The 25,795-nt window shown below is 29.5% G+C and overlaps 2 protein-coding genes across 3 annotated transcripts; one reads left to right on the top strand and one right to left on the bottom strand.

Annotated features, from left to right (window-relative positions):
- Positions 1-1,515: 1,515 nt before the first annotated feature.
- Positions 1,516-11,826, top strand: LOC100794837 (linoleate 13S-lipoxygenase 2-1, chloroplastic). Of its 2 annotated transcripts, XM_003543772.4 has the most exons (9): positions 1,516-1,918; positions 2,565-2,833; positions 6,416-6,653; positions 7,950-8,273; positions 9,342-9,427; positions 9,531-9,641; positions 9,723-10,024; positions 10,468-10,734; positions 10,826-11,826. In XM_003543772.4, exons 1-9 carry the CDS (start codon positions 1,540-1,542, stop codon positions 11,583-11,585), a joined length of 2,736 nt encoding a protein of 911 aa, XP_003543820.4. In that variant the 5' UTR covers positions 1,516-1,539; the 3' UTR covers positions 11,586-11,826. The 2 variants fall into 2 exon arrangements, with proteins under 2 accessions (XP_003543820.4, XP_006593610.3); XM_006593547.3 differs by lacking the exon at positions 7,950-8,273.
- Positions 11,827-16,415: 4,589 nt separating this feature from the next.
- On the bottom strand, positions 16,416-22,153 carry LOC100306166 (uncharacterized). The gene is given in 4 exon segments (NM_001251673.2): positions 16,416-16,633; positions 17,043-17,102; positions 17,944-18,000; positions 21,664-22,153. Coding segments are annotated over 4 exon segments (651 nt in total). The 5' UTR covers positions 22,061-22,153; the 3' UTR covers positions 16,416-16,496.
- Positions 22,154-25,795: the final 3,642 nt, after the last annotated feature.

The following is a 25,795-nucleotide window of genomic DNA, read 5'->3' as shown; positions in this document are numbered from 1 at the left end:
TCGACCAACTTTTGTTACAAAGTAATGTCCTTCGGTCTAAAGAATGTCAGAGCAACCTATCGAAGGTTGATGGACAAAGTGTTTTGGGCCCAAATTAGTATAAACTTTGAGGCATATGTTGATGACATGGTCGTCAAATCAGAAAACATTGTGTTGCATGTTAAAGACCTAATGGAGATATTCAGCCATCTCCAAAAAACACAACATACGCCAAAACCCGGAGAAATGTGTATCCACTCTCACCCATACAACCAACATTTTTTAGATAGAACCAATGATGTGGTTCGACTATCGAAGATGGAATGGAAAGGCTATGATATTGCCAAGGATAAGGATGGACATGATGAACAAGAGAAGTTATGGTGTATTATTCATATGTATGTGACTTGGGTGTTTATGTATTCTTTTCAAAGACGTAAATATATATTTATACTTGGAAAGTAAAGTTGTTTATTGATGAAATTTGAGGTTTATTTAAAGGAAACCTTTTGTAATTTATTTGTTTAATGAAAATCGCATATTCACATAAAATGAGATGTTTCTTTAAGAACGATCTTCACTTGATGGACATTTCATTTTATATATGGCGGGTTAATGAAAATAAGTTCCTTTTAGAAAATTTTATGCGAGGTGATTCATATACAAGTGTTATGTATGTGAAGAAAGTTTGTGATAATTCAAGTTTTAATTTACTCACTAATTTTGAAAAAGACCAAAAAGTCCTTTAAAGGAAGTAGGGCATTACAAATCTAAACCTATAATGACGACTTTATATGTTATGCATATAACTGATGCAAAAAATAATGCACATAGGTTCGGATCGAACCTTAAAAAATGATACATTTCAATTTTGAAGATAAAAAATATACTGAAAATTTTGCAGGATCAAATTCCAAACATTTCCATATTTATTAGGACGAAAAACATATTCTAACTCACAATATTTTCAAGTTTAAATTTATAATTATATTCAAAAATAAGAAAAATTCAATTATCTTTCATTAATGAATAAGTTCTATATTGTGGACATTGGAATTGATTTAAGATATTTTTTAATAATTAATGTAAAAAATTAATAAAATTATCAATATAATTTTTATACATATAAAAAATATCTTTTTTCGAATTTATTCATATATCACACGAGTTCACGATCTAGTTTAATAATAAATTAAATGGAATTTACTCAAGTCAATCAGTTTCAGTTCTAATTAACCACACTGCCCAAAACAACAGAAGGGGCTGCCCCTGCAAATAGGAAATTCCTTATATGAACTCTCTGGTGTGAATCGTTATCCTGAGTTGTAGGAAGCATTTTCTTCCACGAAATGTCCAAATAATTCCTAGAGGACTGTCTATTATGTCTCCATATGAGCATTATTATATTTGTAGCAACCACGTTAAAGCAAGAGCTCTCCTTCAAATAATACATTATTACGTAGGCCATATATTGTCCCCATTATTATAGCCTATAAAGAAGGGACATATTGCATGTACATATGTCTCCACATTAGACCAATAACAAGCAACAAGAACACCATGACTTTGAAGAACCCATATTTTCACCAATCATTCATCAATAACCGTGCATCTTTTTCCTTACGTGAGCACAAGAAATACAATTGGCATAGCAATGATAATGGTTGCTTCATGAACCAGTGGAAGCTCCCTTTTCTAAATACCCATCAGAGAAAGAAAAAGGCTTGCATAGTAGGGTGTGATACTAAGTGCATCAAGACAATGATGGTAAGTAGTCATGGCAACACCAAAACTCATAAAGTGAAGGTCATTGTGGCAGTGAAAAAATGTAGTGGTGGTGGGATTCTATCGAATTTCCTAAGTGAATGCGTTGATGGCATTAAACAATTGATTGGAAACATACTTGTTTTGGAGCTTGTGAGCGTTGACCTTGATCAAAGTAAGTTTATTTATTTTTTATAAAAAAATTCTTTAAAACCTAACTATATTATAAAAGTTTCAAATATAGTGTTAGTTAAAATGCTTTTAAAAAAAATTCAAAGAAACGGATCCAAAATTTTAGTTACGAAACAAGATCAGCAATGATATTTTCAACCCTTAATACGTTTTACACTAACCATAATTTTTTCACATTTCATTTTTTAAATTCACCTCATACCCTTCTTTTTCTCTTTCTTCTTTTCTATAAAAATTTTACTTTTATATTATACAATTGAGTAATTCCGAAAAATCAATGTACCTCAACTCTATGATAGCACATTTCTTCCGCAAAATACGTATTGTTTTAGGTTGTTTTACCCATATAAAAAAGTTAATAATTAAATAAAAAAGAATAATAATTTTACTAAATTGATCTTATTAAATAGATGAAAGATAAACAGTATTAGTATTACAATAAAAACTAAAGTGAAACTTCTTAGAAATATTAGTGAAAAAAATAATATTATATTCAAAAGTTAACATAACATTTATTTTGAGATAAGTTTTTTTAATGTGATACTTATTTTGGGAGAGAGGAAAGTAATAAAATTTATCTGATCTCATTTTTGTACTCTTGAAATTTTACTCTCTTTATATGAGTGAAGAAACAAACTTGGAGAAAAAGACAATCAAAGGTCATGCACAAGGGGTGGAGAAAAAAGAGAGAGGGGTGCAATACGAGTGCACATTTGAGTTGCCATCAGATTTCGGGAATGTGGGTGCTGTTCTGGTTCAGCATGAGCATCACAAGGAGATGTTTCTAAGGAGTATTGTCCTTCATGATGTCCCTTATGGCCCAGTACACTTCACCTGCAACTCATGGGTTCAGCCCAAGCATGATTGTCCTGTCAAGAGAGTCTTCTTCAGTGACAAGGTCAGAACAATAAAGCTGCTTAATAAACGTCTTTTTTAATGAACTTAAATATGTTTTTATTTCTCAAGATTCATGATTTTGGTCACTTACATTAAAATTTATTTTTAAGTTTCTCAAATTTATAAAATGTTTTTTTAGTTCTTCATGACTGTTTCTTAGCAATTTGAATACACAATTTGTGATAGTTTTTTTTTTTTTACTACAAGAACTAAGAAAACATTTTACAAATTTAAGGGACTAAAAAATATAAATTTTAATTTAAAAGACTAAAAAATTGATAAATATTTAAATTTGAGAGACTAGAAATATATTTAAACCTTTTTACTATAGCAAAGAAATGTTTAATTACTTTTTTCACACTATTTATTTATTCAATTTCATCTTATTATTAATTTACCAACAGCGATTGGTACAAGTACATGAAATACTAAAGCTTTAACGCGGAAAGACTCATGTATAGTCCCTTTAAAACTCTTGAATTAGTTTAATTAATAAAAATACATGTAATTTTTTTTCATGGATACAAGCATGTCATATAAAATATTATCCATAAAAGGTCCTCAAGTCGTAAAACATAAAGGTATATATGTCCCAAAACACTACATCATCAAACATCATAAATAAATCTCCAAATAAAACTCAAGGGTCCCATCCAGGGAATAAATACAACATAGATTCATGAAGATATATAAACCACTAAGACAAAACATAAATAAACGACAAAGGGTAAAATCTCTCCCTTAAGTCCACCACCAAGTCCATATCAACAAGTGACATGGTCTTTAGAGGCTATATCATAATCTGTTCCCGTATCAAATGACAAGATCATCACAGTTCAACAGAAAATGCAAGAGTAAGCTCATTTTAAAAGAAAATAACATATAAAAGAAATATAAGATCAAGATGTTAAAAAGAGATATAGAAATCTTTCATTTTTCCAATAGCCATGTACTAATACAATTCGTCAAGTAATGCATCATTCTTAAGTCACAATCATCAACGCACATGTCTAACCATCAAGTTATGTCATGCTGACTCTTTACTCCGGGAAGATTTCACCTTTTGAGCGATTAACTCAAGTACATCTCTTAATATAGTCGCACTCTATGATCTGACCATGCGGGGAGATTCAAATTAATCCTGTAGAAGAAGTGTGGTTTTATCAAAAATGGATGAGCGTGGGTAGTAGCTTACCTTGGTAAGACTTGTAAAGACCTTAAACTATCTAGGGATTTGCCCACTTATCATTCGGCGTTAGCCACCACAACAACCTCTAACACTAGGTTGAAGGCCTTCTTAGCACCCCCTAACTTACGTGCCAACTCACAGACAATGTCATTCATCAATACATGTATGTTATGATCATTCAAATCAATATCATACGCCATCACAAATTCATTCATTAATCTCAACATCATGAGAGGTTATAACATCATAGATTCACCATTCATATGTTCATCACACTCATGGACCCACATATAGTTTAAGCATGGCAAGACATTCCAACACCTTGAATTCTTGCAAACAACTCACCAAAAACTCATATGAATGTGAATCTCATTATCTCAACATAAAGTCAACACTAATAATAAAATAACATCATCTCGTATCATCATAAATTCATTAAGATCTCAAAATAGTTTATTTATGCAAGAAAAACAAATATTAATCACATCCACATCAAAATTGGTCACTGGACTCAAAACTAATCACTAGACTCAAAATTGGTCACTAGACTCAAAAGTGATCATTGGACTCAAAATGGTCACTTGACTCAACACTGATTATTGAACTCAAAATGGTCATTGAACACAAAAATAGTCACTAGACGCAAATTCTGCAGAACTTCAAAATTTTTATAGAATTGTCTCTCATGGCTTCCAAATCATCACAAAACAAACCCAAACTCCTTTCCTATCAATTCCAAATACATAAACATCATCAAAACTCTTCAAAAGAGGAACTTTTGATCCATATTCATCAAACAATCAACAACCCAAATTTCAAAAATCAAAACCTCAATTAAAAAAGAATTATAGAACATGGTTCATTTTCCAGCAACCTTGACACTAATTCACAGCAACCTAGGCATAAAAAAGGATAAAGTTTCCCTTATCCACCAAACCCAAGGAACTTACTTTGTGATGAAGAAAAGGAAGAAAGGGGGAACTTTGGGTCGAAGGTGGAAGTTTTCTTCAACTACATTAGCAATTCAAACAAGGGCATTATCCATATCTAAAACTAACCCAAAGTTAGATTCAAACTCAAAAGCTAACCTTTTTCCATAGAACCCCCATAGGTGCCCTAGTGAAAAACAAAAATGGAATATAAAAGAGGTAGGAGAAGTGTTTACCACACAAAGGGATAGCCAATGAACACTAAATAGAGGAGAAAAAGATTTCCTTTGAACAAGAAAACCAAGTTCTCAACTCTTCAAATAATGTGTTTTCTTGGAGAGAAAGAAAAGAGTAGAATTAGTGTTGTTGTGTTTGTGTTTCAAATTTTTGAGATTTGGAGAGTTTATGACTCTTAATTCATTCTTTTCACACTTAAACCTTATTATACACACTCACCCCTCCAAACATAAACTAAAGTTCATCATTTTAAGCTCAAAACACTAAAAACTCACTAACCACATATACACTTACAATCAAATCATCAAATTTATTACTTAATTCATTCAACTACTTAAATTAAATTTAATTAAATCAAATGAACAATCAATTGAAAAAACATAACTTACATTGTGTGTGTTCACAATTTTCGATGAAGATTTATCACTATTTTTCATTAGAATAACTTCGTACCAATATTATCATTAAGTAAAAAAAATCTTATTATTAATTTAAGATTCAATTAGGTCCTATCATTTTCAAAACCGGGTCAGTATTATTACTTCAATTAAGTTCCATCATATTTAGTGTTGAGTCAATGTTATTATTTTCTGCCAATTGAAGTAACGACAATTTGAAAATTATGAAACATAGTTGAATCCTAAATTAATAGTTGAACGAAATTAAATAAAATAAATCTGTACCCCAGACATGTGTGCATGCACACACATAATTCTCCTATGCACGTATATATATATATATATATATATATATAATTTGATTCTTACATTTGTTTTTCAAAATCTACTTTCATAAGAAGGCAATCTTACTAGGGTTTTTTTTCTTATCAATCACTTTGTTAATAATTACAATACCATTCACAATTAATGTGTCTATTAGGAATGAATTAAGGAAAATCGGTTGCAACTATCCAAAATCATAATTAATATTTTGATTCTATTAATAATTGTAATTTATAGGAACATAATCTTCTATTTAGAGTAAATAAAATATTTTTTTATATATGTATAATTATTATAATTAACCTATAAACATGCATCCGGTGTGTATTCTAACACAATTTTCACTCCACTATACCTCCATTTTCTCCTATTTTAAGAGCACAAATTAAAGAATCCATCACCAAACTCAAATCAGAAGCTAAGATTTTTGCGTGCCCACACATAAAATTTGTATTTAACTATAGGGCTTTTTTTTTTTAAATCAAGTTAACTTATTCTTGAAACAGTCTTATTTGCCATCACAAACACCATGTGGGTTGAGAAGACTTAGAGAAGTGGAGCTAATGCTATTGAGAGGAAATGGAGAAGGAGAACGTAAGAGTTATGAAAGAATCTATGATTATGATGTTTACAATGATCTTGGAGATCCTGATTTCAGCATTGATCTCAAAAGACCAATTCTTGGGTGCAGTGAACATCCATATCCAAGACGTTGTCGTACTGGACGAGAGCACTCAATTGCAGGTTGTTTGATTTGAAGCTGATTTATCAATTTCTTTAAAAAAAAAAAAACTTGAGATATATTTCCGGATTAGATTTTGTTAATTAAGTAAAGCTTTCAATGATTTTTACTGTTAAAAGAAATTATATCCGTAAAATGTAAACATGGAGATAATTTCTTTTAATCATAAAAAAATTCAATTCGGAGATATTCCTTAACAAAATCTAATTTTATGGACAATTTCTTTTAACCATAAAAAATATTCAATTTTGACCATAAAATAATTATCTCAATATTTTTTTAGTCTCTCAAAACTTAACAAAAAAATGTTCAATGTTTTTCCGTGTGGTATTTTTATGGTTAAAAGGAATATCCTTCACACAAACCGAAAAAATTGAATTTTTTTTTGGTTTCTCAAATGTGGATAAATTTGTTTTACTCCCTCAAATTTAAAAGTGATTTTTTAGACCCTTAATTTAAAAATAGTCCACCGTTGGTCCTTATGAAAAGACTAAAATTATCACAAATTGATGGCCAAAAGTAGTCGGATTAATTCCAAATTATGGGATTAAAAAATCATTGTTTAATTTGAGGTAGAGAAAAAACTTGACTCAAATTTAAGAAAATAAATGATATTTAAAAAAGAAATGTGTGTGGAAACACACGAAAATGACTAAGGAGATACGATTTATAGAATTTTTTAAATTAGATATGAAAGTTCAAATTAACATTTAAAAATAAAATGTTAGAAAGAACTACAAAAGTTATCACATCAAATTATTTTATTAATATTTAATTTATTTTGTGAGTATAAGAGAAATCTTTTTTCTTAAATTCTATCACGTTTTTAAAATCACTATGATATTAGTTTCAAATATTTATGAGATGATCAATTTTCATTGGAATTGTTTATCTTTATTGATTTCTTTTTTCAATTATATTTTTTTATGTACAAATCTCAAACTCTGAGACTTTTATTAAATTATCTATTTTAATTCTACTTAGATCAATGACTTATTGATGAATTATATCACTTTTAATTATGCAATGAGATTTACTCTCAAAGTAACTTGCAATTATAATATTTATGCCTTTTTTTTTGCATACTTTCATAATATTTTTTGTTGTTTATTTTCACATTATTTATGGTGGGAGATAATGGAATTATCTGAGTACATAATTCAATAATATTATGCCTTTTTTTTTGCTTACTTTCATAATATTTTTTGTTGTTTATTTTCACATTATTTATGGTGGGAGATAATCGAATTATCTGAGTACGTAATTCAATATGTTTTCTTATTGGTGTCTTTATACAGACCCACTATCTGAGCGAAAATGTCTAAATATCTTTGTTCCTCGGGATGAAGCATTTGCTGAGATAAAGCAATTACAATTCACAACCACCACAATATCCTTAGGGTTAAGTGCAATTTTAGCATCCTTGGATACAATTTTTATTGACCAAAATCTAGGATTTGCAAGCTTCCAAGACATAGACATGCTTTATAAAGAAGGGTACCATTTACCACATCCTGAACCCAAATGGTTGACGTTACTCCAGAAAGTTATTCCCAGTTTTATCAAGGTAGCCACTGATAACAAAAAAACCTTGCACTTTGATACCCCAGAAGCAGTTAAAAGTAAGTAAATTTATACATGAATACATAGTGCTCATATTTAAATTTGATAACGTCATACAATTTGTTATTGCATTGCTTGCTTCATAACTTATTTGAGTCTAATAAATTTGTTTACTAGTTAATTGCTCATTCAAATGCACCTGCCAATATTAAATAACTGCGTGCCATTTTCATCACTTTTTGCCTTTAGATACATTGTTGTGTAGATCGAGCTATCTTAAAAGTCGAAATAGTTATGTCTCCTTTCATGGAAACATAAATTAATGTGACTATCTTCATAGTATATATTTTTGGCTTGTAGTTTTTATTCTTAATTTTTTAATTTTAGACGAATTTTAACTTCAATAAATAAATTTAACTTATTTTATCTTAATTTTCAAGAAATTTATAAATTTTATCTTCCGTGATTTTACTGTTAATATAATTATACTTTTTATTTCAATTTTTTTATTTTTTCACCGGTGCCGTCTCAGATATTTTTTGGAGCAGAACAAAAATTCAAAAAGGGATCCCTAAACAACAAAAATATATTTCATAAATAATTCATCAACAAAAAATTTCATGAATTTATAAATTCAATTATAAAAAAAATAATACACCAAACTCTTATATATTAAAAAGTTCACTAAAATGAAGTTAATAATTTTTTTTTCATATTTTTTAAAAGTTGTGGAATCCCTCAAAATGGGAACCCTGAGTAGTCGATCACCTTATGCATATGTCCGAGACGGCACTATTTTTCACAAATGTTGCACCCAACTTATTTATTTTTTTGACGAATTTTACTCCTAATTTTTTTTATTTTTGAAAAATTTTATCCCAAACTTTTGTAGTTATTAACGGATAAATGACAGGAAGTAAAAGTCTCAAATTTTTTAAAAATTGAAGGTCAAATACATCAAATTAATATATTGGAAGTAAAATTTACTAAAAATTAAAAAGTTAGGGATAAAAAAATACAATAAGCCTATCAGCTATGTTAAGTGGTTGACATAAACCTATCTAAAATGGCACTACGAAATATAAATTCTCCCCAACTCTAGATGATTGCGAGTTTTGGAATTGTAGGGGATAGATTCTTTTGGTTTTCAGATGAGGAATTTGCTAGGGAGACTTTGTCAGGTGTCAACCCGTATAGCATCCAATTGGTCAAGGTAAAAGTTATTACAAATAATTTGTAAACTACTTTCAAATTAAGTGTCATCTACACTCAAGAAATTTTCAGTATTTCTTTTTTGGGGTATGTTCATTATGTAGGAATGGCCTTTGAGAAGTAAACTTGATCCCGAAATCTATGGTCCACCAGAATCAGCCATCACTAGGGAAATCATTGAGTCACAGATAATTGGTTATCGTACAGTTGAAGAGGTATCAAAGCATCAGTTGACAATGAACTTCTAAATTCAAAATATGTTGTGCTTAAAAATAGTTTAATTTGAATATATGCAGGCCATTGTAGAGAAAAAGTTGTTCATGCTAGACTACCATGATTTATTCTTACCATATGTGAGCAAAGTGAGAGAAATTAAGGGAACAACATTATATGGTTCTCGTACACTGTTCTTTCTCACCAAACAAGGCACATTGAAGCCACTAGCTATTGAGCTAACTCGACCAATTATGGATGGGAAGCCACAATGGAAGCAAGTCTTCACACCTGCATCTCATTCAACTGATCTCTGGCTTTGGAGGCTTGCCAAAGCTCATGTTCTTGCCCATGATTCTGGTTATCATGAACTTGTAAACCATTGGTGAGTACAATATTCGCATCATGCTCTTTTGCCATGCATTTGAGGTGTGATGAATATATGTCAAATAGTGTGTTAGAGAGTGCATTTTTAGCATTTCTCTGAGTAGTTAGGGCCCTCTATTTTCATAATTTTTTCCAAAGTACCTGTAAGTGAAGAAATTAACAAGGAAAACATAAATAAATCAGTGCCATAAGCTAAAATTAACTTTTGTAAGTTAAAATATCTCTTAGAGAAGTTACGAATGAAAGAATTTTTATAAATTAGCTTATTCATGAATTAATTTTAGTTTATGGAAGAACTCTTATTTTATTTTATCTTCTTATTTTCTTCTCCTGTTAATATTTTTGGAGAAATTTATCCAAAGAGATGTAGATACAAAGTTTTGTGAATCTTAATTATATAAGTGTTGCAAACATAGCACTTGTAAATTGTCAATTTTGTAGGTTAAGAACTCATTGTGCTCTAGAACCTTTTATCATTGCAACAAATAGGCAACTCAGCACTATGCATCCAGTCTACAAATTATTGCATCCACATATGAGATACACTATGGAGATAAATTCCCTTGCTCGTGAAGTGCTTATTTGTGCAAATGGTATCATTGAAATCTCATTCTCTACTAATAAGTATTCAATGGAGATAAGCTCTGTAGCATATGATCAACTTTGGCGGTTTGATTTACAAGCACTTCCTAATGATCTTATTCACAGGTATAGTTTCTTTAGAATTTGTTTGTTTGTGTTTTCTTTTTCAAAACAACATGAAGCATTCACTTGTTGGCATTAATTTTTGTTCTTTTAGAGGAATGGCTTTGGAAGATCCTAATGCACCACAAGGCCTGATGCTAACAATTGAAGACTACCCTTTTGCCAATGATGGTCTTCTAATATGGGATGCCATCAAACAATGGGTCACAGAGTATATCAATCATTACTATTCAAACTCAAGTGTTGTTAAATCTGACCAAGAACTCCAAGCATGGTGGACAGAAATTCAAAAAGTAGGTCATGGAGACAAATATAAAGAACCATGGTGGCCAAGTCTTGAAACACCAAAAGACCTTATTGACATCATCACCACTATAGCTTGGATAGCATCTGGCCATCATGCTGCTGTGAACTTTGCTCAATATACTTATGGGGGTTATTTCCCCAATAGACCCACAATTGCTAGAATCAAAATGCCTACAGAAGACCCTTCTAAGGAAGAGTGGGAAAATTTTCTAAAAAATCCTGAGCAAACCCTTTTGGAGTGTTTGCCATCACAAATTCAAGCAACTTTAGTGATGGTAATTTTGAACTTATTGTCTAATCATTCACCTGATGAAGAGTATATTGGGCAGTACATGGAACCATCATGGGCTGAGAATCAAACTATAAAGACGTCCTTTGAAAGGTTTAATAAGAGATTGAAGGAAATTGAAGGTATTATAGACTCAAGGAATGGTAACTATAATTTGAAAAATAGATGTGGAGCTGGGTTAGTGCCTTATGAGCTAATGAAACCATTTTCAGGACCTGGAATCACTGGAAAGGGAGTTCCATATAGTGCATCCATTTAAAGATTGTTAATTTTCGGCAACATATTCATTAATTAATAATTCTTTCTAGTGTAATATGTATGATAAGGCCTTATTCCACATTTTTAGGAGTGACTAGGGTTGAGCTATGCTACAGCCCTTGTTCATTTAGCAAGAAATAAACATAGGGTCTTGTTTTCAAAATATATGAAATACATTTCCTCTAATTCCATGGAGATTGTATTCTTAGTGTTTGTGTGTATGTGATTGATTGAATGTAGTAGTTAAATTTAATGTTTACTAAATAAAATCAATCTTTCTTTTGATATTGATATAAGTGCTAATTAACTAGAGGACACTCTAAAAATTCTCTTCACTCAATGATTTTGAAAAAAAAAAAAAGAATTTTTAGTTGTGGACCTTATGGTACTATAACTCCATGTATCCAATAACCTTGGGACATAGTGTAACATCCTTCCTTACAATAATAAATCATATATAAAATTCGCTAATGATTAAATTTCAAAAATAAAAAAAGTCTAAAACAACAATCTAAACATATTAAAATATCTAATATAATCCATTTGTATATAAAATGAATCATGAAATCCAAAACATGAACGACCACTAACAACCCTAAATAAAAAAACAATAAAATCTATTAAGTCACAAATCATCCTTTATTCTAATAAATCTTAACCCGTCTAAAATCAAACTAAAAAATGAAATAGTAATTCTTCAAGTTTCCTTAGTCTCGATGATTTCGTCAACATGCTCTAAAAATAATACTGACTAATGAGATATATAATCTCAGTGAATAAAACACTCAACTATAAAATAGTTCGCAAACATTAGTTTTTTGCCGATGCAACAACTAGGAAAATCAATCATGATATCCTCATTCTTCAAAAATGACACTAGTAAAATATAAATATCTTAAAATAATAATTTTCTCATAATTAGATATTATAGCATCATCACACAAGCCTTTCACAAAGTAATAATTAATCATTAATATTATCAAAATCAATAAATGCTAAATTAACCAATTTCAAGGCATTCAATGTTATGTAGAGATATACTTCTTCCTCAAAGAAGTTATCTCAATCTCTTGTGGGCATAAGTCAATCTTATGGAACATCAACCAATCTCATGTGGAAATATATTTCTTCATTGAAGAAGTTGCATCAATCTCATGTGGAAATATACTTTTTCTTCGAAGAAGTTACCTCAATCTCAATCATGTGGAGATATACTATTTTCTAAAAGAAGTTATTTCAATCTCAATAATATGGAACACAAGCTCAATCTCATATGGAGATATACTCTTTTCTCGAAGAAGTTATTTCAGTCTCTTAGGGCATAACATCAATCATATGGAACGCATGGCTTAATCTCATATTATCAAGGTTTAATTACCCATTTAGTCCCTATAGTTTCCAAACTTATCCATTTTAGTCCCTATAGTTAATAATGTAGTTTACCTTTTAATTCTCAATAGGTCTCTACCGTTAAAATTGTTTAACATCGTTAAACTATTGTTGTTAGGACCGCATCGACGACCGGTGTGTTTTCGCACCGCACCTTGACTCTTCTCTAATATGTTTGTCATTCGCCTCAGCCTCGTCCGTCGTCATTCCCCGGAGCTCCCTCTCTTCCGGGAGGCCCCCGCCTTCCGCAACAGTGAGAACTGCGGCTCCTCTCCCTCCGCCACCATTAACGTAGCCATGACCCTCGACACCAACTACCTCCACGGCACCATTGGAATTAAAAGGTAAACCGCCTGAACTAAAAAAACCATTATTAACTATAGGGACTAAAATGGATAAATTTGGAATCTATGGATAACTAAACCTATTATCAAATTAAACAATAACACGCCCCGAAAACATGATATCATACCAATTAAGATTAATTAAGTTGCACCAGGAATCTATCGCAATTGGACCAATTATTAAATACACCAAACAATCAATATACAGCTCAATCAATCATGAAATTTTAAATCATAAACTTCATTAACATGTAAATTACATTATTTTTGCTAATACTAACCGTAACCCACGGTTAACATAATATTTCATGTAAAACAACTAATAATTAAATTATCTAACTTCTTGCACCCAATAATGATTTCCAAATTTCCAAATTTCTTGTATCCAAATTTCTTGCACCCAATAATAATTATCTAACTCATGGTTAACATCCATCTTATTTTATGTTATTTAACTTATAAATATAAGAAAAAACTAATATGTTTAAAATAGAAGATAAAACAATATTCTATTTTATCTTATCTTATTTAAACTGTATATATGTTTTCTAATCTTGCCAAATATATTTTTTATAATAAATATCTATATTGATTTGTTTTTGGATGTTACATATAGTCTATATGCTTTGATTGCTTCTTACAAACTGGGAACTACCTCTTCAAGGTTACCTGTTTTCATTTGGTCTTTGCAATAGCTTGATACACCGGAGAGCTTCTAGAGTCAATTAGATGAGGTGAGATAACTACATAGACATTCTGATACTTAAGTAAATCTTGGAATCAAGAAATTAAAGATAGAGAGATTTTCATACCTTGGTACCCCTTATATGTGTGTTTATAAAAGCATTAAAGATCATCATAATCCCCCATTATCTATGGTAACTATTTTACTAAGTGTGGTAACTATCCATTTGATCAAATATAACTACCCACAAGGTTATGGATAAGGAGAAAAGATCCCCCTAAGATCAGAGCAAAGGATGGGCGTCAGAGCTTGATACAGAGTTGAAATTTTGTGTTATGAAATTTTCCAAGGTTTGGTATTTCCTGAGCTCAATGATTTTGTAACTGCCTTAAAGCATTGATAAATATCAACCATGTATCTATAGAAAAAGCTGTAGAATTTAACTTCGTAATCATATCAGGATTTTGCCAATTATAAACTTGAAGATGATTTAAAAGGCCATTAACAAAGAACAAGTTATGCATCGGTGGATGATAAGTTCCAGGGCAAAAAAGAAAGAAAATGGTCACAAGAACTATTGAGCCAAAAAGGGAACATGAGGATGCGGTTGGTTTGAAGTGTGCAGCTGCCGGATATTAATATGCAGATGGTTTAAATATGGTGCTAAATGCATTCACAAAGTCAGCAATTCAAAATTGTCTGGTGAAGATCGGACGAAATCATATTTCATTTCAATATTTCAGATTTAAAACACGCATTTGAAATTGTGATTCATCTAATAGTTTATTTCATTTCATTTGAGACTCATGTTTCATTTCATTTCAAACTAGCATGGTATCCGTAACCTGCACGGATTACTCAACTATTTTTGCATGTTTTATAGAAAATAAATATAAATAATGTAATACGTATCTAATTTATTAAGGTGATTGTTACTAGAGGAGTTAATATTTATTTGATGAGTAAATTACAAAACTTTAAATGTATTTTTTGTGGTCAGTAGGAGCAAAACAATAAGATGAAAATCTTTAAACAATAAGATGACAATCTTTGGGATGTAAATTTGTATATGTTAATTTGTATATTAAAAAGCATTATATTTTACTCCATTGGTCCATAAAAAAAATTAATTTAAAAATTAAAACCAAAAAATAAAATACTTAAAAGACTAAACAGTATTTTAATTTTATCAAAATTTGTAATTATTTTAAATCAAAAAATATATAAATGATAATTGTGAATAGATATGATAATGGGACAAGGCGTGTGTCATTTTTATTATTTGGATTAATTAAATTCTTAGTTCTTAAATTTTTATTTGATTTTAAAATTTTAATTTTTAATCTTTAAAAAAGTTTGAATTCATTATTTTTTTTATTTAATGAAATTTTAGAGATTAAAAATTAAATTTTTTAAAAGTTTAGAGACAAAACTTTAATTAAAAAAAAGTTGAAAAATCTTCATTAATCAAACTTTTATTTATTTAAATACTACAAATCAAATTTAAAAAAAAATTAAAAAAATTTAACCAATTAAATTTTTATTTAAAGATTAAAAATTAAATTTAAAAAATTTAGAGAATAAAAACTTAACTTATTCTATTTTTTTTCTTCTCCCGAGTATTTACACCAAAGTTATTCAAACCTTCAACGTTTAAAATAATAGTAGTAACTGGTTATCTCAATTCTCAAGATATGCTTGAATTTAAATATAAAGGAGTATTTTGTTTTTAAGAACTGTCAGATCATTTAGGGAAGTGACTCATGACCCCCGTGATTCGGCATCGAACTTTCTAGTGTAGATAACAACTTTTAAATTTTATATTTTTAACTTGTATGAATGAGATTGTATTTTTATTTTATCTTTACGTGCAGACTTTTTTTTTACAAATTCATCTCTATATATTTTTTTATTAGTTAAAATATATTAAAACTATAAAATTAAGAAAGTAAATTATTAAATACTACGTAAGACCTATTAAATTTTATACTTTTTAATAAATTTTAATCAATAAAAAATATATTAAAAAATATGTTAGAGAAAGTAACCTTAACATTTATCATTTTTACAAAAATCATTCATTTTAGTAGAACCAATTTGACTAACAATAATAATTAATTTTCCACACAATAACACTAGTCTGAATGCATTATCTGGGATCGAAATTAATTTAGATCCCACACCTCAATCACCATCAAGGATTTAAAAGCAACTATATCAAAGGAACTCAGTTTATCCAACAATGTCATGAGGACATTATACTTGGGAGGAAAAAAACAATACAGTACAAAATCAAAAAATGAATAGCTCGGCTTAATAATGCAATCAAGAAGGCCCTGATTAAAGTGTGTGGTTCACTACTAATAATGACAGTAACAATTGCATCAGTGCATAAAATTACAACAAAACCTTTAAAAGGTGGCTCACAACATACAAATAATGAGGAAATAAAAAGATCCACTAAAATAACGACACGGAGAACTAATGTGTAAAATCAGAAGAATACGGAGACAAATAGAGTGGAAAGGCCAAAAATGAAATTAGTCAAAGCAGAGGCTTGAATGGCAGAAACTCCATTTTTGTTTTGAGAAGGGCTGGCAGCAGCTTCCTCAGAGGAAGGGCCTGGACCACCTGCATGATTTTATTTTCAATTAGAACAAATAATAATATATCTTATATTGACTTTTAACGAAAGTTTTTCAAGGAAAAGAAAATTTGTTTGGCGACTTAGGCAAAAAGATAAACCTGTCCACCTCAGAAGAATACGAACCTATATATATACTTGTTTTTAGAATTTGGATGGGATCTAACTCAATTTTATAAAAATCAGTTTATAAGACGAGAGTTTGTAAGACGAGAGTTTGTGGTGTTTTCCCCTTTCTCTCTCTATTAGGCATATGTAGGATTTTAGATGTCTGTCTATATTTACATTTTTTTTCAAGCAAAAGAGTTTGAGATCTGGTATATACTAGAAATATGATTATATAATAATTTCGTAAGTGCTGAAAATAATAAAATGCATACAATTTCAATGACATACCAGGACTAGAAGCAGGACTAGCATCTGTATTTGAAGGACTGGAGACTCCTGGTGCAATACCTTTCATTATATTTTTTAGAAACAAAATTAAGTTAGCGCCGAGACAATTTCAAGCTAGCTAGTAGCAAGTCTCAATGCAATACCTACATTGACTCATATATAAAGTAGTTTGAAAGAAATCAATGTTAATTTCTTTCATTTGTTTTTCAAACAAGGGTTATACATTGAATTGAAGAGAACAGTGCCTTCTATCTTCAATATAAGAAAAAAAAAAAGACATCATCTTTAATTTTGAGTAAAAACTATTTTTTAAAATCATAATAAACGATGAGTTGTGGGGGAAAAAACTGCACTATTATTGTTAAAGAAAATTATTGAAATGGGCTTAAAATGTTTTTCTTTTTAGAAATTAAATTTAAAATGAAAGAGACACATGCACTATCAATCCTTTTTTGTAGGGTGAAATGGTGAATGACCTAGCAAAGTTTATTTTTTTGGTCAACTTCACAAAGGTTAATTTGTCGTTCTACCTCACAAATTTAATAGTTATGAATATTATGAGCAATGTACGTAGGACCCAAATGTTTCAATACTTCTGTTTAGATGTTCTGATTTCACAATACATTTTTAAAATATCAAGTTCCCTTCCTTGTGTGTGTGTATATATATACACACACACGTGTGTGTGTCCATTTGGACAACTCACACATTCGGCCCTGATGAATTCATTTAAATTTTCTTCGTAAAAAAAGTAAAACTACTAAATAAATAAATATGACTATATTTAAGTTGAATAAATGACATTTTATACCGTCTGGACTCCGAAAGAAAGCAAGAGAGGGCTTTTCACCAACATTAGAACATGAAGAACAAAATTTATATAAACTGATGGAACACTTACCTGGTGACAAAGAACCTTCACTCATTGATGGAGGCAAGGACACGGGGACTCCCACAGCTGTCAAACGATGAGAATTTAAGAAAGCAAAATCAAAATAGTCATCAATATACATATGCAAAGAATTTTCTTTGTTCAATATATAGAACGTAAATAAGTCTAACAATTAATCTTTGGATAATGTAGATAAACCTAAATGTAAAACAAACAAATGTTTTCCGAGATATAAATCACACCATTAATTAATTAGTTTGAAAACAAATGAAGTTATTAAATTTTTTTTCATAAATTATGCATAATCTTTTTGATGGCATGAGTTGCATCCAAATTCAAGTAATTCGTTCATATATATAGAGAGAGAGAGAGAGGACGGAACCATGAAATTTAATTAGGGGTACAGAAATTTAATACTCACTTGTTCTCATAATAATTATCGTACGTGAAGAAAAAATAAATTTTAAAATAATTTTCATTTGATTTTTTAATATAATATTAGTTACTTTTTTCACTTATCTTCTTTATATAATATTAATGTGGACAATAAAAATTAAAAAAAAATTAATAATAATAACGCTAATTTTTTTGAATGGAGTGAGTATATGGTAAGAAAAATCAAATGTGATTAATTTTTACTAGTAATAATTATCTAAATTCAGGTTTAATAAGAAATAAAATTTAAAAATCTTATTATGAAAGTAAGTATAACAATAAATCATAATCATTGTTTTTTGTTCTTCTTAAAAGTTCGTTCATCAAGTTTACAAGTTTATAGTGAAATTTCTAAAGTTTGACATAGAAATAAATTGAGATAGATTAAAATTATTAATTTCTTTTTTCTTGAAGAATAAATAAAGAGCTCTTTGAGTTGTCATACTTGAACTACATTATAAGAATTAATTTATTACACCTAAAATTAATTTATAATAAAACTATATTATAAATTCTTAGTTGACAGAAAATAAAATTATTTGTAAAACAAATTAAAAAAAATTCATAATAAAACTACTCCCTAACGTATATCAATAATGAGAAATTGAAATTAAAATCAAATAAGCAATCAAAATTAAATAAAAAATTAAATAACTACTCCCTAACACTAATATAATTTATTAGTGTTTCCCTATATATATTGAGAATACTTCATAGATGAGGGGGGTGGCTACCCCTGTTTCAACTAAGGTAGTTTCATCCCTGTTTATATAGTACTCTGTGATATCCAGATGTAATCACAACAATATATACACCATATATAACTTTAAATGCACATGTCTAAATTTTGTTCTGAATTTTTTTACTACCGTCTTACTACAACATAGGAGTACTAGCAATTTCTGGTTAGCAACTAACAAAGTTTTCATTCATATTTACTAAAAAAAAGAGATGTTTTCTTCTGTGTACTGCCCTTTTTTCAAATAAAATAAAAAAGAAGAAAAATGTGTAGATGTAACACACTACTAATAAAGGAGAAAAGAAAAAGTGGCATAAAAATTTTGAACTCAAATAAAAGAATTGGAGTTATTTTCATGGTTATTATGGGTCCCACGGTACTAAATTACAATAGTGTTGTTATGGTTGGCTGATGGTGATAGAAAGGGTGGTAGTTCCACGGCTAATTTATTGTCAATATAGTTAGCTTACACAAACAAACTACAGTACCTCTGAGCTGGACATTAAGTCAGTCATTAACAATCAAGGAAAAATAATAATTATAAAGTGAAAAAAGTAGTTCTAAATTAAGTAGCATAAACTAAGATTTGAAAATATTATAGTTATTCTGTCAAAAAAATACTATAGGTATTTGAATATTTGTACTAAAACTATAGAAAGATTTTGAAATTTTCTGAACAGTAATTAATTAAGGAATCAATAAAAAAATATTAAATATCATGTTGAAAATACATTAAAATATAGTGTGGGTGTATTAATAATATTTTTTCAATAAAAATTAGTTACTTCTAATCTTTGTCAGTTAATGCTATTACAAAACAATGTTAATTGTTCCTACTTCTAATTTCGATAAAATAACAAGTTACAGTATAATCTTTGAAGCTCCATCATCATGTACACATATATTACACCTTAAAAAAGTATTGGTATTTGTGTAATTGTTACAATCTTAATTAATATATAAATAAATTATAATATGGCCACATATTTGTTGAAATTTGAAAGAGTATTTAAAGAAGTGATGCTAAGGTTTTTCTTGTCCATAAAGTTGCTATACCTTTTTGTTTATAAACATGACCATAATTAAGTTTATTTGAATTTAAATAAATGATGAAATAAGAAACATCAGTCCTAAGTTAGGTGAAGCTTTATAAATTTCAGTACAGAACAGCTTTATTTTTTTTTTTAAGAATAAGCAGTAATATTTGAAATGAAGAAAAATTCACAATGTTAAAATAAAGTCACTCCAAAAATAATTTAGATTTATAAACTATTTAAAATAGTACTATCCCCTGTTCAATTTGACCTTCCTCGATATTAAAAAAACTGGTAGCCTCACAGGCTCACATGGGTGACGTCGGTGCACATTATTAATGCACAAAATCTTTATGACAATCGGCAACATTTTATAAAAATCACACCTAACTTATCGGATCTACAGATTTAATTATTTTTATTGACTCATCTTTCTAGGATTCCAATCTTTCATAGATTTAAAATTTAAATCCTCCTATATTAGTAAGGAGGGATGGAATGGGGAGGTGTGGCAATGGGATCTAATATGGAGAAGGCCATGGTTCCAATGGGAGCAAGTTATGGTGCAACAAATGTGGCAGGCCATAAGGGGTCACGAGTCAAAGAAAAAGGGTTGATGGATTGATGGGCATGGAATATTATTCCGGACAAGAAATATGTGGTGAAGGAGGTGTATGAAAGCTTAATCATGGAACAAAGAGTGGAGGGTGCAGAATGTTTATCAACATATTTGGAAGCTACCAATTCCTTCAAAGGTAAAAGGATTTATTTGGAGGTTGTGACATGATAGAATCCAAACATGGACAATTAAAAGAAAAGAAAAATCATACCGGAAGCAACTATCACAACGGTGTCTTTTGTAATGTTCAAATGGAATCATCTAAACATCTTTTGTTTTATTGGTCCTTTGCACACTACATTTGGACAAATGGTTACTTATGGTATGGTGATATTCGGGTATTACCAAATGATTGTGTTAACCATTTTTAGCAACACAAAGGGTCCATCAAAGGAAAGAAGGCAAGTTTGGCGTGGGGGGCTGTATGGGCTTCGGTGGTGTGAGGGATTTGGCTACACAGAAATGAGATCAGATTCAATGCTAAGTGTGTCGATACAGACAGAGCATGGTCATGGTGCAAGGCTAATATTATTGGCTTTGAATCATCTCTCTACTTAAGGAACATACAACCGCCAGAATGTAATATACAGCTAAGGTAATCATACTGGTAGCAGGATAGAAGGCATTATTAGTAAGCTACAGTATATAAAAGATTCAAATCTATTCCTTTTAGCATCACCAATATTTAATTAAAGGCCAGATTTAACGGCTAAATATTTAGTACACACCCTTCTCACTATGACCCTAACAAGCAAAATCCATTTTTCTCACCTTAAACAACTAGTGTAGTACTATTTAGGATTCATTATTTTCCATGATCTACAACTTCAAAACATGTTTCAACAACAAATATTTCAGACATAAGCTAAACCAAGAACCATTGAGAAGATGTTGAAGCTTACCTGAACAAGTGCTAACAGGGGGAGTGGTCACTCCACAAACAGAAGGAAGCTTGAGGGCTTTGTTCAAATCAATCTTGATGCCAATAGAGTCAGGTTTTCCTAGCAACTCACACAAGCAAATGGGGTTGCTATCAATCAACCCTGCCAACTCAGGGCAACACCCTTTGTCAGGCTTTGCCAACTTACTCCCATCCTCCACATATGTCAGGCAATCTGACATGTTTGTTAGTGCCATCAAGCACCCGTTGCTCTCCGGGGCTGGTGCTGCTGCCGGTGATTGCGCGGATGTGACACAACATACTAGTGCAAGGACTAAAGTGATCACAACTAGCATTCTAGTGGCGACAACAGTGCTATTGGTGGCAATTGAAGTCATTTTGTTGTTGTGAATTGTCATGTATTTTGATATTCAAAACCTTTGTGTATTATAAGATGATGGGTATGGGAGGAGGGAGGGAGTGTAAAATTGGGTGGGGGTTAATTTGTGCATGCCAAGATTGGTAAAGTTGAAGTTAAATAGAGGGGTTTTTTTTTTATTTTTTTATTTTTTTCATTTGGAAATGCGGCCCCTAACTTTTGGTGGCTGAATTTAATGAATTTTAACAGCTAACCAACCCTCTGTGTGCACCGTCTCTTTCTCTCTCTCGGTAATGCAACCTCTATCCTCTGGAAATTAAAGTCGTCCATTTCTTGTTCCCAAAACCATGTGTGAACCAAATTGTATAAAGCCGTTTCCACAACTGAGTAATGAGGACGGTTGGAAATAGCTGCTATTTTTGTTCAATGTTTTGGAAATCTTACCAACAAAAGTCCTAATGAGTTAAGCAATGTGAAAAATACTTTAATACTATTATTTTAAAAAAAAAAAGGAAAATGACAACGAGTACCTTAAAAATATTGATTAAGAAACTTAAATTAGACATATTTTTATTAAGAAATAAAAAATTGTGTTGTTTATATTTTTTTATGCTCTCTCATAATTTATGAATAAATATTTTTTCTTTTAATTTTTACCCATGCTTTAAGGATACAGATTAGTAATTTTTTTAAAATATAATATTATATATTTTAATATTTTTAGATAATTAACGAGAATATTCTTATTATACAAAATATGCCAAGAAGTAAAGACCAATTTCTTAAATATAGAAATCTATTTTTAGATTGATCTCTTTCAATAGATGTTTATATATGTACAAATTTTAGTTCAATAAATATGGAACTTTTTGTTTATTAAAATGCACTTTTTTATACATAAGAATAAAAAATAAATACAATAGATTTACTATAACTTAATAGCATCAATCAATCACTTGAGTTTATCAAGAACTAGAGACCAATTTCTCTTCTATTTAAGAGACTCTCTTTCAATAAATTTTTATATATCTAGAAATTGTACTTTAATAAATATGATTTTTTATTTATTAAATGTACATTTTTTATATATATAAGAATCAAATAAAAATATAAAAATTTAAAACAAGTCATCATTCAAACTGAGCGAGACTTCATTAATCATTAAAAAGCGATAAAAAAACTGATCATAGAGTATATCATACATTTTTTATCCCTCAATAATTATTAAGGTAACTCCAAAGTAATTTTTGGTTAAAATTTTTTATTTATTAATTTCCTAATCAGTCAAGACACTCAAAAAAAAAGTTCTTGTTAATGAGTGTTTTTTGACATTCATCAGGAAATTAAAAAAGATATATAAATCATAAAAAGTGTAAAAAAAATCATGATCAGCATTTATTTTCTAATAAAAATATGTTTACTTTAAGTTCCAGGAGATTTATTAACGTTTGCAAAAAGTTAAGACACTTATTAGCAGGACAAATAAATATGTGTTGCCTGTTTTCTTAATCGCTGACCTCGGTTTCTTAATCACCTAAAGAGTTTGTTGCTTGCATCCATCAAAACATGTGTATGTGGTCCCTCAAGAATGTTGTCAACTACTTTGGCAAGTGAGAGAGAGTTAAGTTTAATTTGGTGTTACGTTTGATTTCTCGTCTCTTCTCTCTTCTTGAAGTTGGAAGTAGATGCGTCATTGGGAGAAGATCGAAGAAAGCATTTATGATGCTAACCCATTGTGTGAATTAATTTTTGTCCATTCTATTGATGGACATCACATGTTCAGTTCTTTATTTTTTGGTGGTCTACATATCTGTCATGCATTTATTTATTTTTTATTTTGTTACACTGCTATTTGTATTTGTTTATTGATCGGGTAAAAATGTGAACACCCCTTTTTTTTTCCTCGTTTGGACTAACGCATCTGCATAGTTTTAGTATTTTCCATTGTTTCCTTGCATTTAATCAACAAAACTGATACTAGTTAAATAAATTATTTTTATTTATCTTACAATTTGATAGCGAAAACAATTTTTAAATTACATCAATTGTCATCAATTTATTTATCTATAAAATCGGACTAATTTTGGCCAATTTTACCCACTGAACTAGTCAAGTAAAACAGTTTGAACAATTTTTTTATATATAAAATTGTCACTTTAGCACGGTGTAAAGTGATAATAATTTATTCTATAACAAAACCATAAATTCTAATTTAGGCTCTTATGTGTAAAAAAGTGTCCAATTATTAGTCTTGTCGTTAAGTTTTATATGACTATTTTGTTATTAATTTATAATGTATAAAAAGATTAATTTAATATTAAATTTTAATTTTTTAAGATTAATTTTACATTTGTATTTTTTACACATTTATAAGGTTTAATATTTAATTTGATTTCTTAATTTATTAAAAATATTCAATTAAATTCCTTAATTTTTTATTATGGAACTGAATCCCTCAATTAGATTCGTTAAGTAGACTGATAAAAATATCATACGTGATACCTATGAGTATTTTTTATTGTTTTTATCTGTATTTGAATTTTATTATCAATTTTTCTTACACTTAAAACTGATATATTTCTACCGTTTACGCTTATGTTCACCTTTAGTCTCCTTTCCTTCATTATCTGCTTTATCATTGTGAACTTTTTCTGATATCATATGGCAGCAGTTTCCAAGGCATTTGATTTGTTTTAGAGACAATTACTATCATTGGCTTGTTGGTCAGTGTTATGTGTTCCCGATGGAACTGAATCAGAAATGCTCTTTAGTTTAAATGCTATAAGTAAAGGGTAAATGGTAGGCTGTGATAATCAAAGGACAGGTGGACTGAAGTTTTCGAGATTTTTACTCCAATAATAAAAAAAATTAAATAATACAACCCCTAAATTATTTATCCAAATGATATAAATTATTATTCACTTTATAAAAACAATATTTCCTAAACCAATTTCACATCATTCCTTTTTTTTTACATCAAGAAATCAATTATGGTTGAGAACCAATTTCTTAACGTGTTTTTTTATAAAAAGAATTGATTTTTTTTAAAATTGTTTTTGTTTTGTAATTATTTTTTATGTATTTTATTAGTTATTCTTTTGTATTTTTTATGTCTTTATAAAAATAATTAATTTGTTGTTAGTAAAATTTATATTTAACCCACAAATTTACTTGAACTAAAAATAGATATAAATTAACATGAATTAGAATAAAATTACAAATAATGTAACACGGAACATAAGATTAAAACTAATGTTGTCGGTTTGAGCTTCCAACATAATAAAGGCATTTGTTTTTTGAATGACTTGGGTTGCAACACATGAAGTATCTTTTTGGCTTACTCGGTTCTTTCATATCCATTTCGGTGTGTGTACAAGAGGATACTGGACGGCCTTAACATTTTTGGGTTAGGATAGAGTGGTGGTTCATGACATTGTGACCAATATGCTTTATTGCACAATTCGCCAAACAATACTCTATACACATTTGAGACACTTTTCAACTTGTACACAAGATCTATGTAGGCCTTATACTCATGGTGAGTGTGCTTACAAGCAGCAAAGACATACGAACAAGGCATTTATACTTTTTGGAATTTACCACAATCACATCCCTTTTGATCTAGCCTAATCGTGAAGTTTTCAGCTGGTCGCACCTCTCTTGGGTTAATTGTCTCATGCACTAAGAATCATGTATCGCATTGATTGAATTCAAGAACATGGTGATAGTTGACCTTTCTTTGTGTGTCTTTCATAGCATTGTTTAGTATTTTTGT

This window comes from Glycine max, chromosome 13, assembly GCF_000004515.6.
Source record: "Glycine max cultivar Williams 82 chromosome 13, Glycine_max_v4.0, whole genome shotgun sequence".
Lineage (NCBI taxonomy): Eukaryota > Viridiplantae > Streptophyta > Magnoliopsida > Fabales > Fabaceae > Glycine > Glycine max.
The sequence above is the reverse complement of the archived record's forward strand: the minus strand, read 5'-3'. Positions and strand labels throughout refer to the sequence as shown.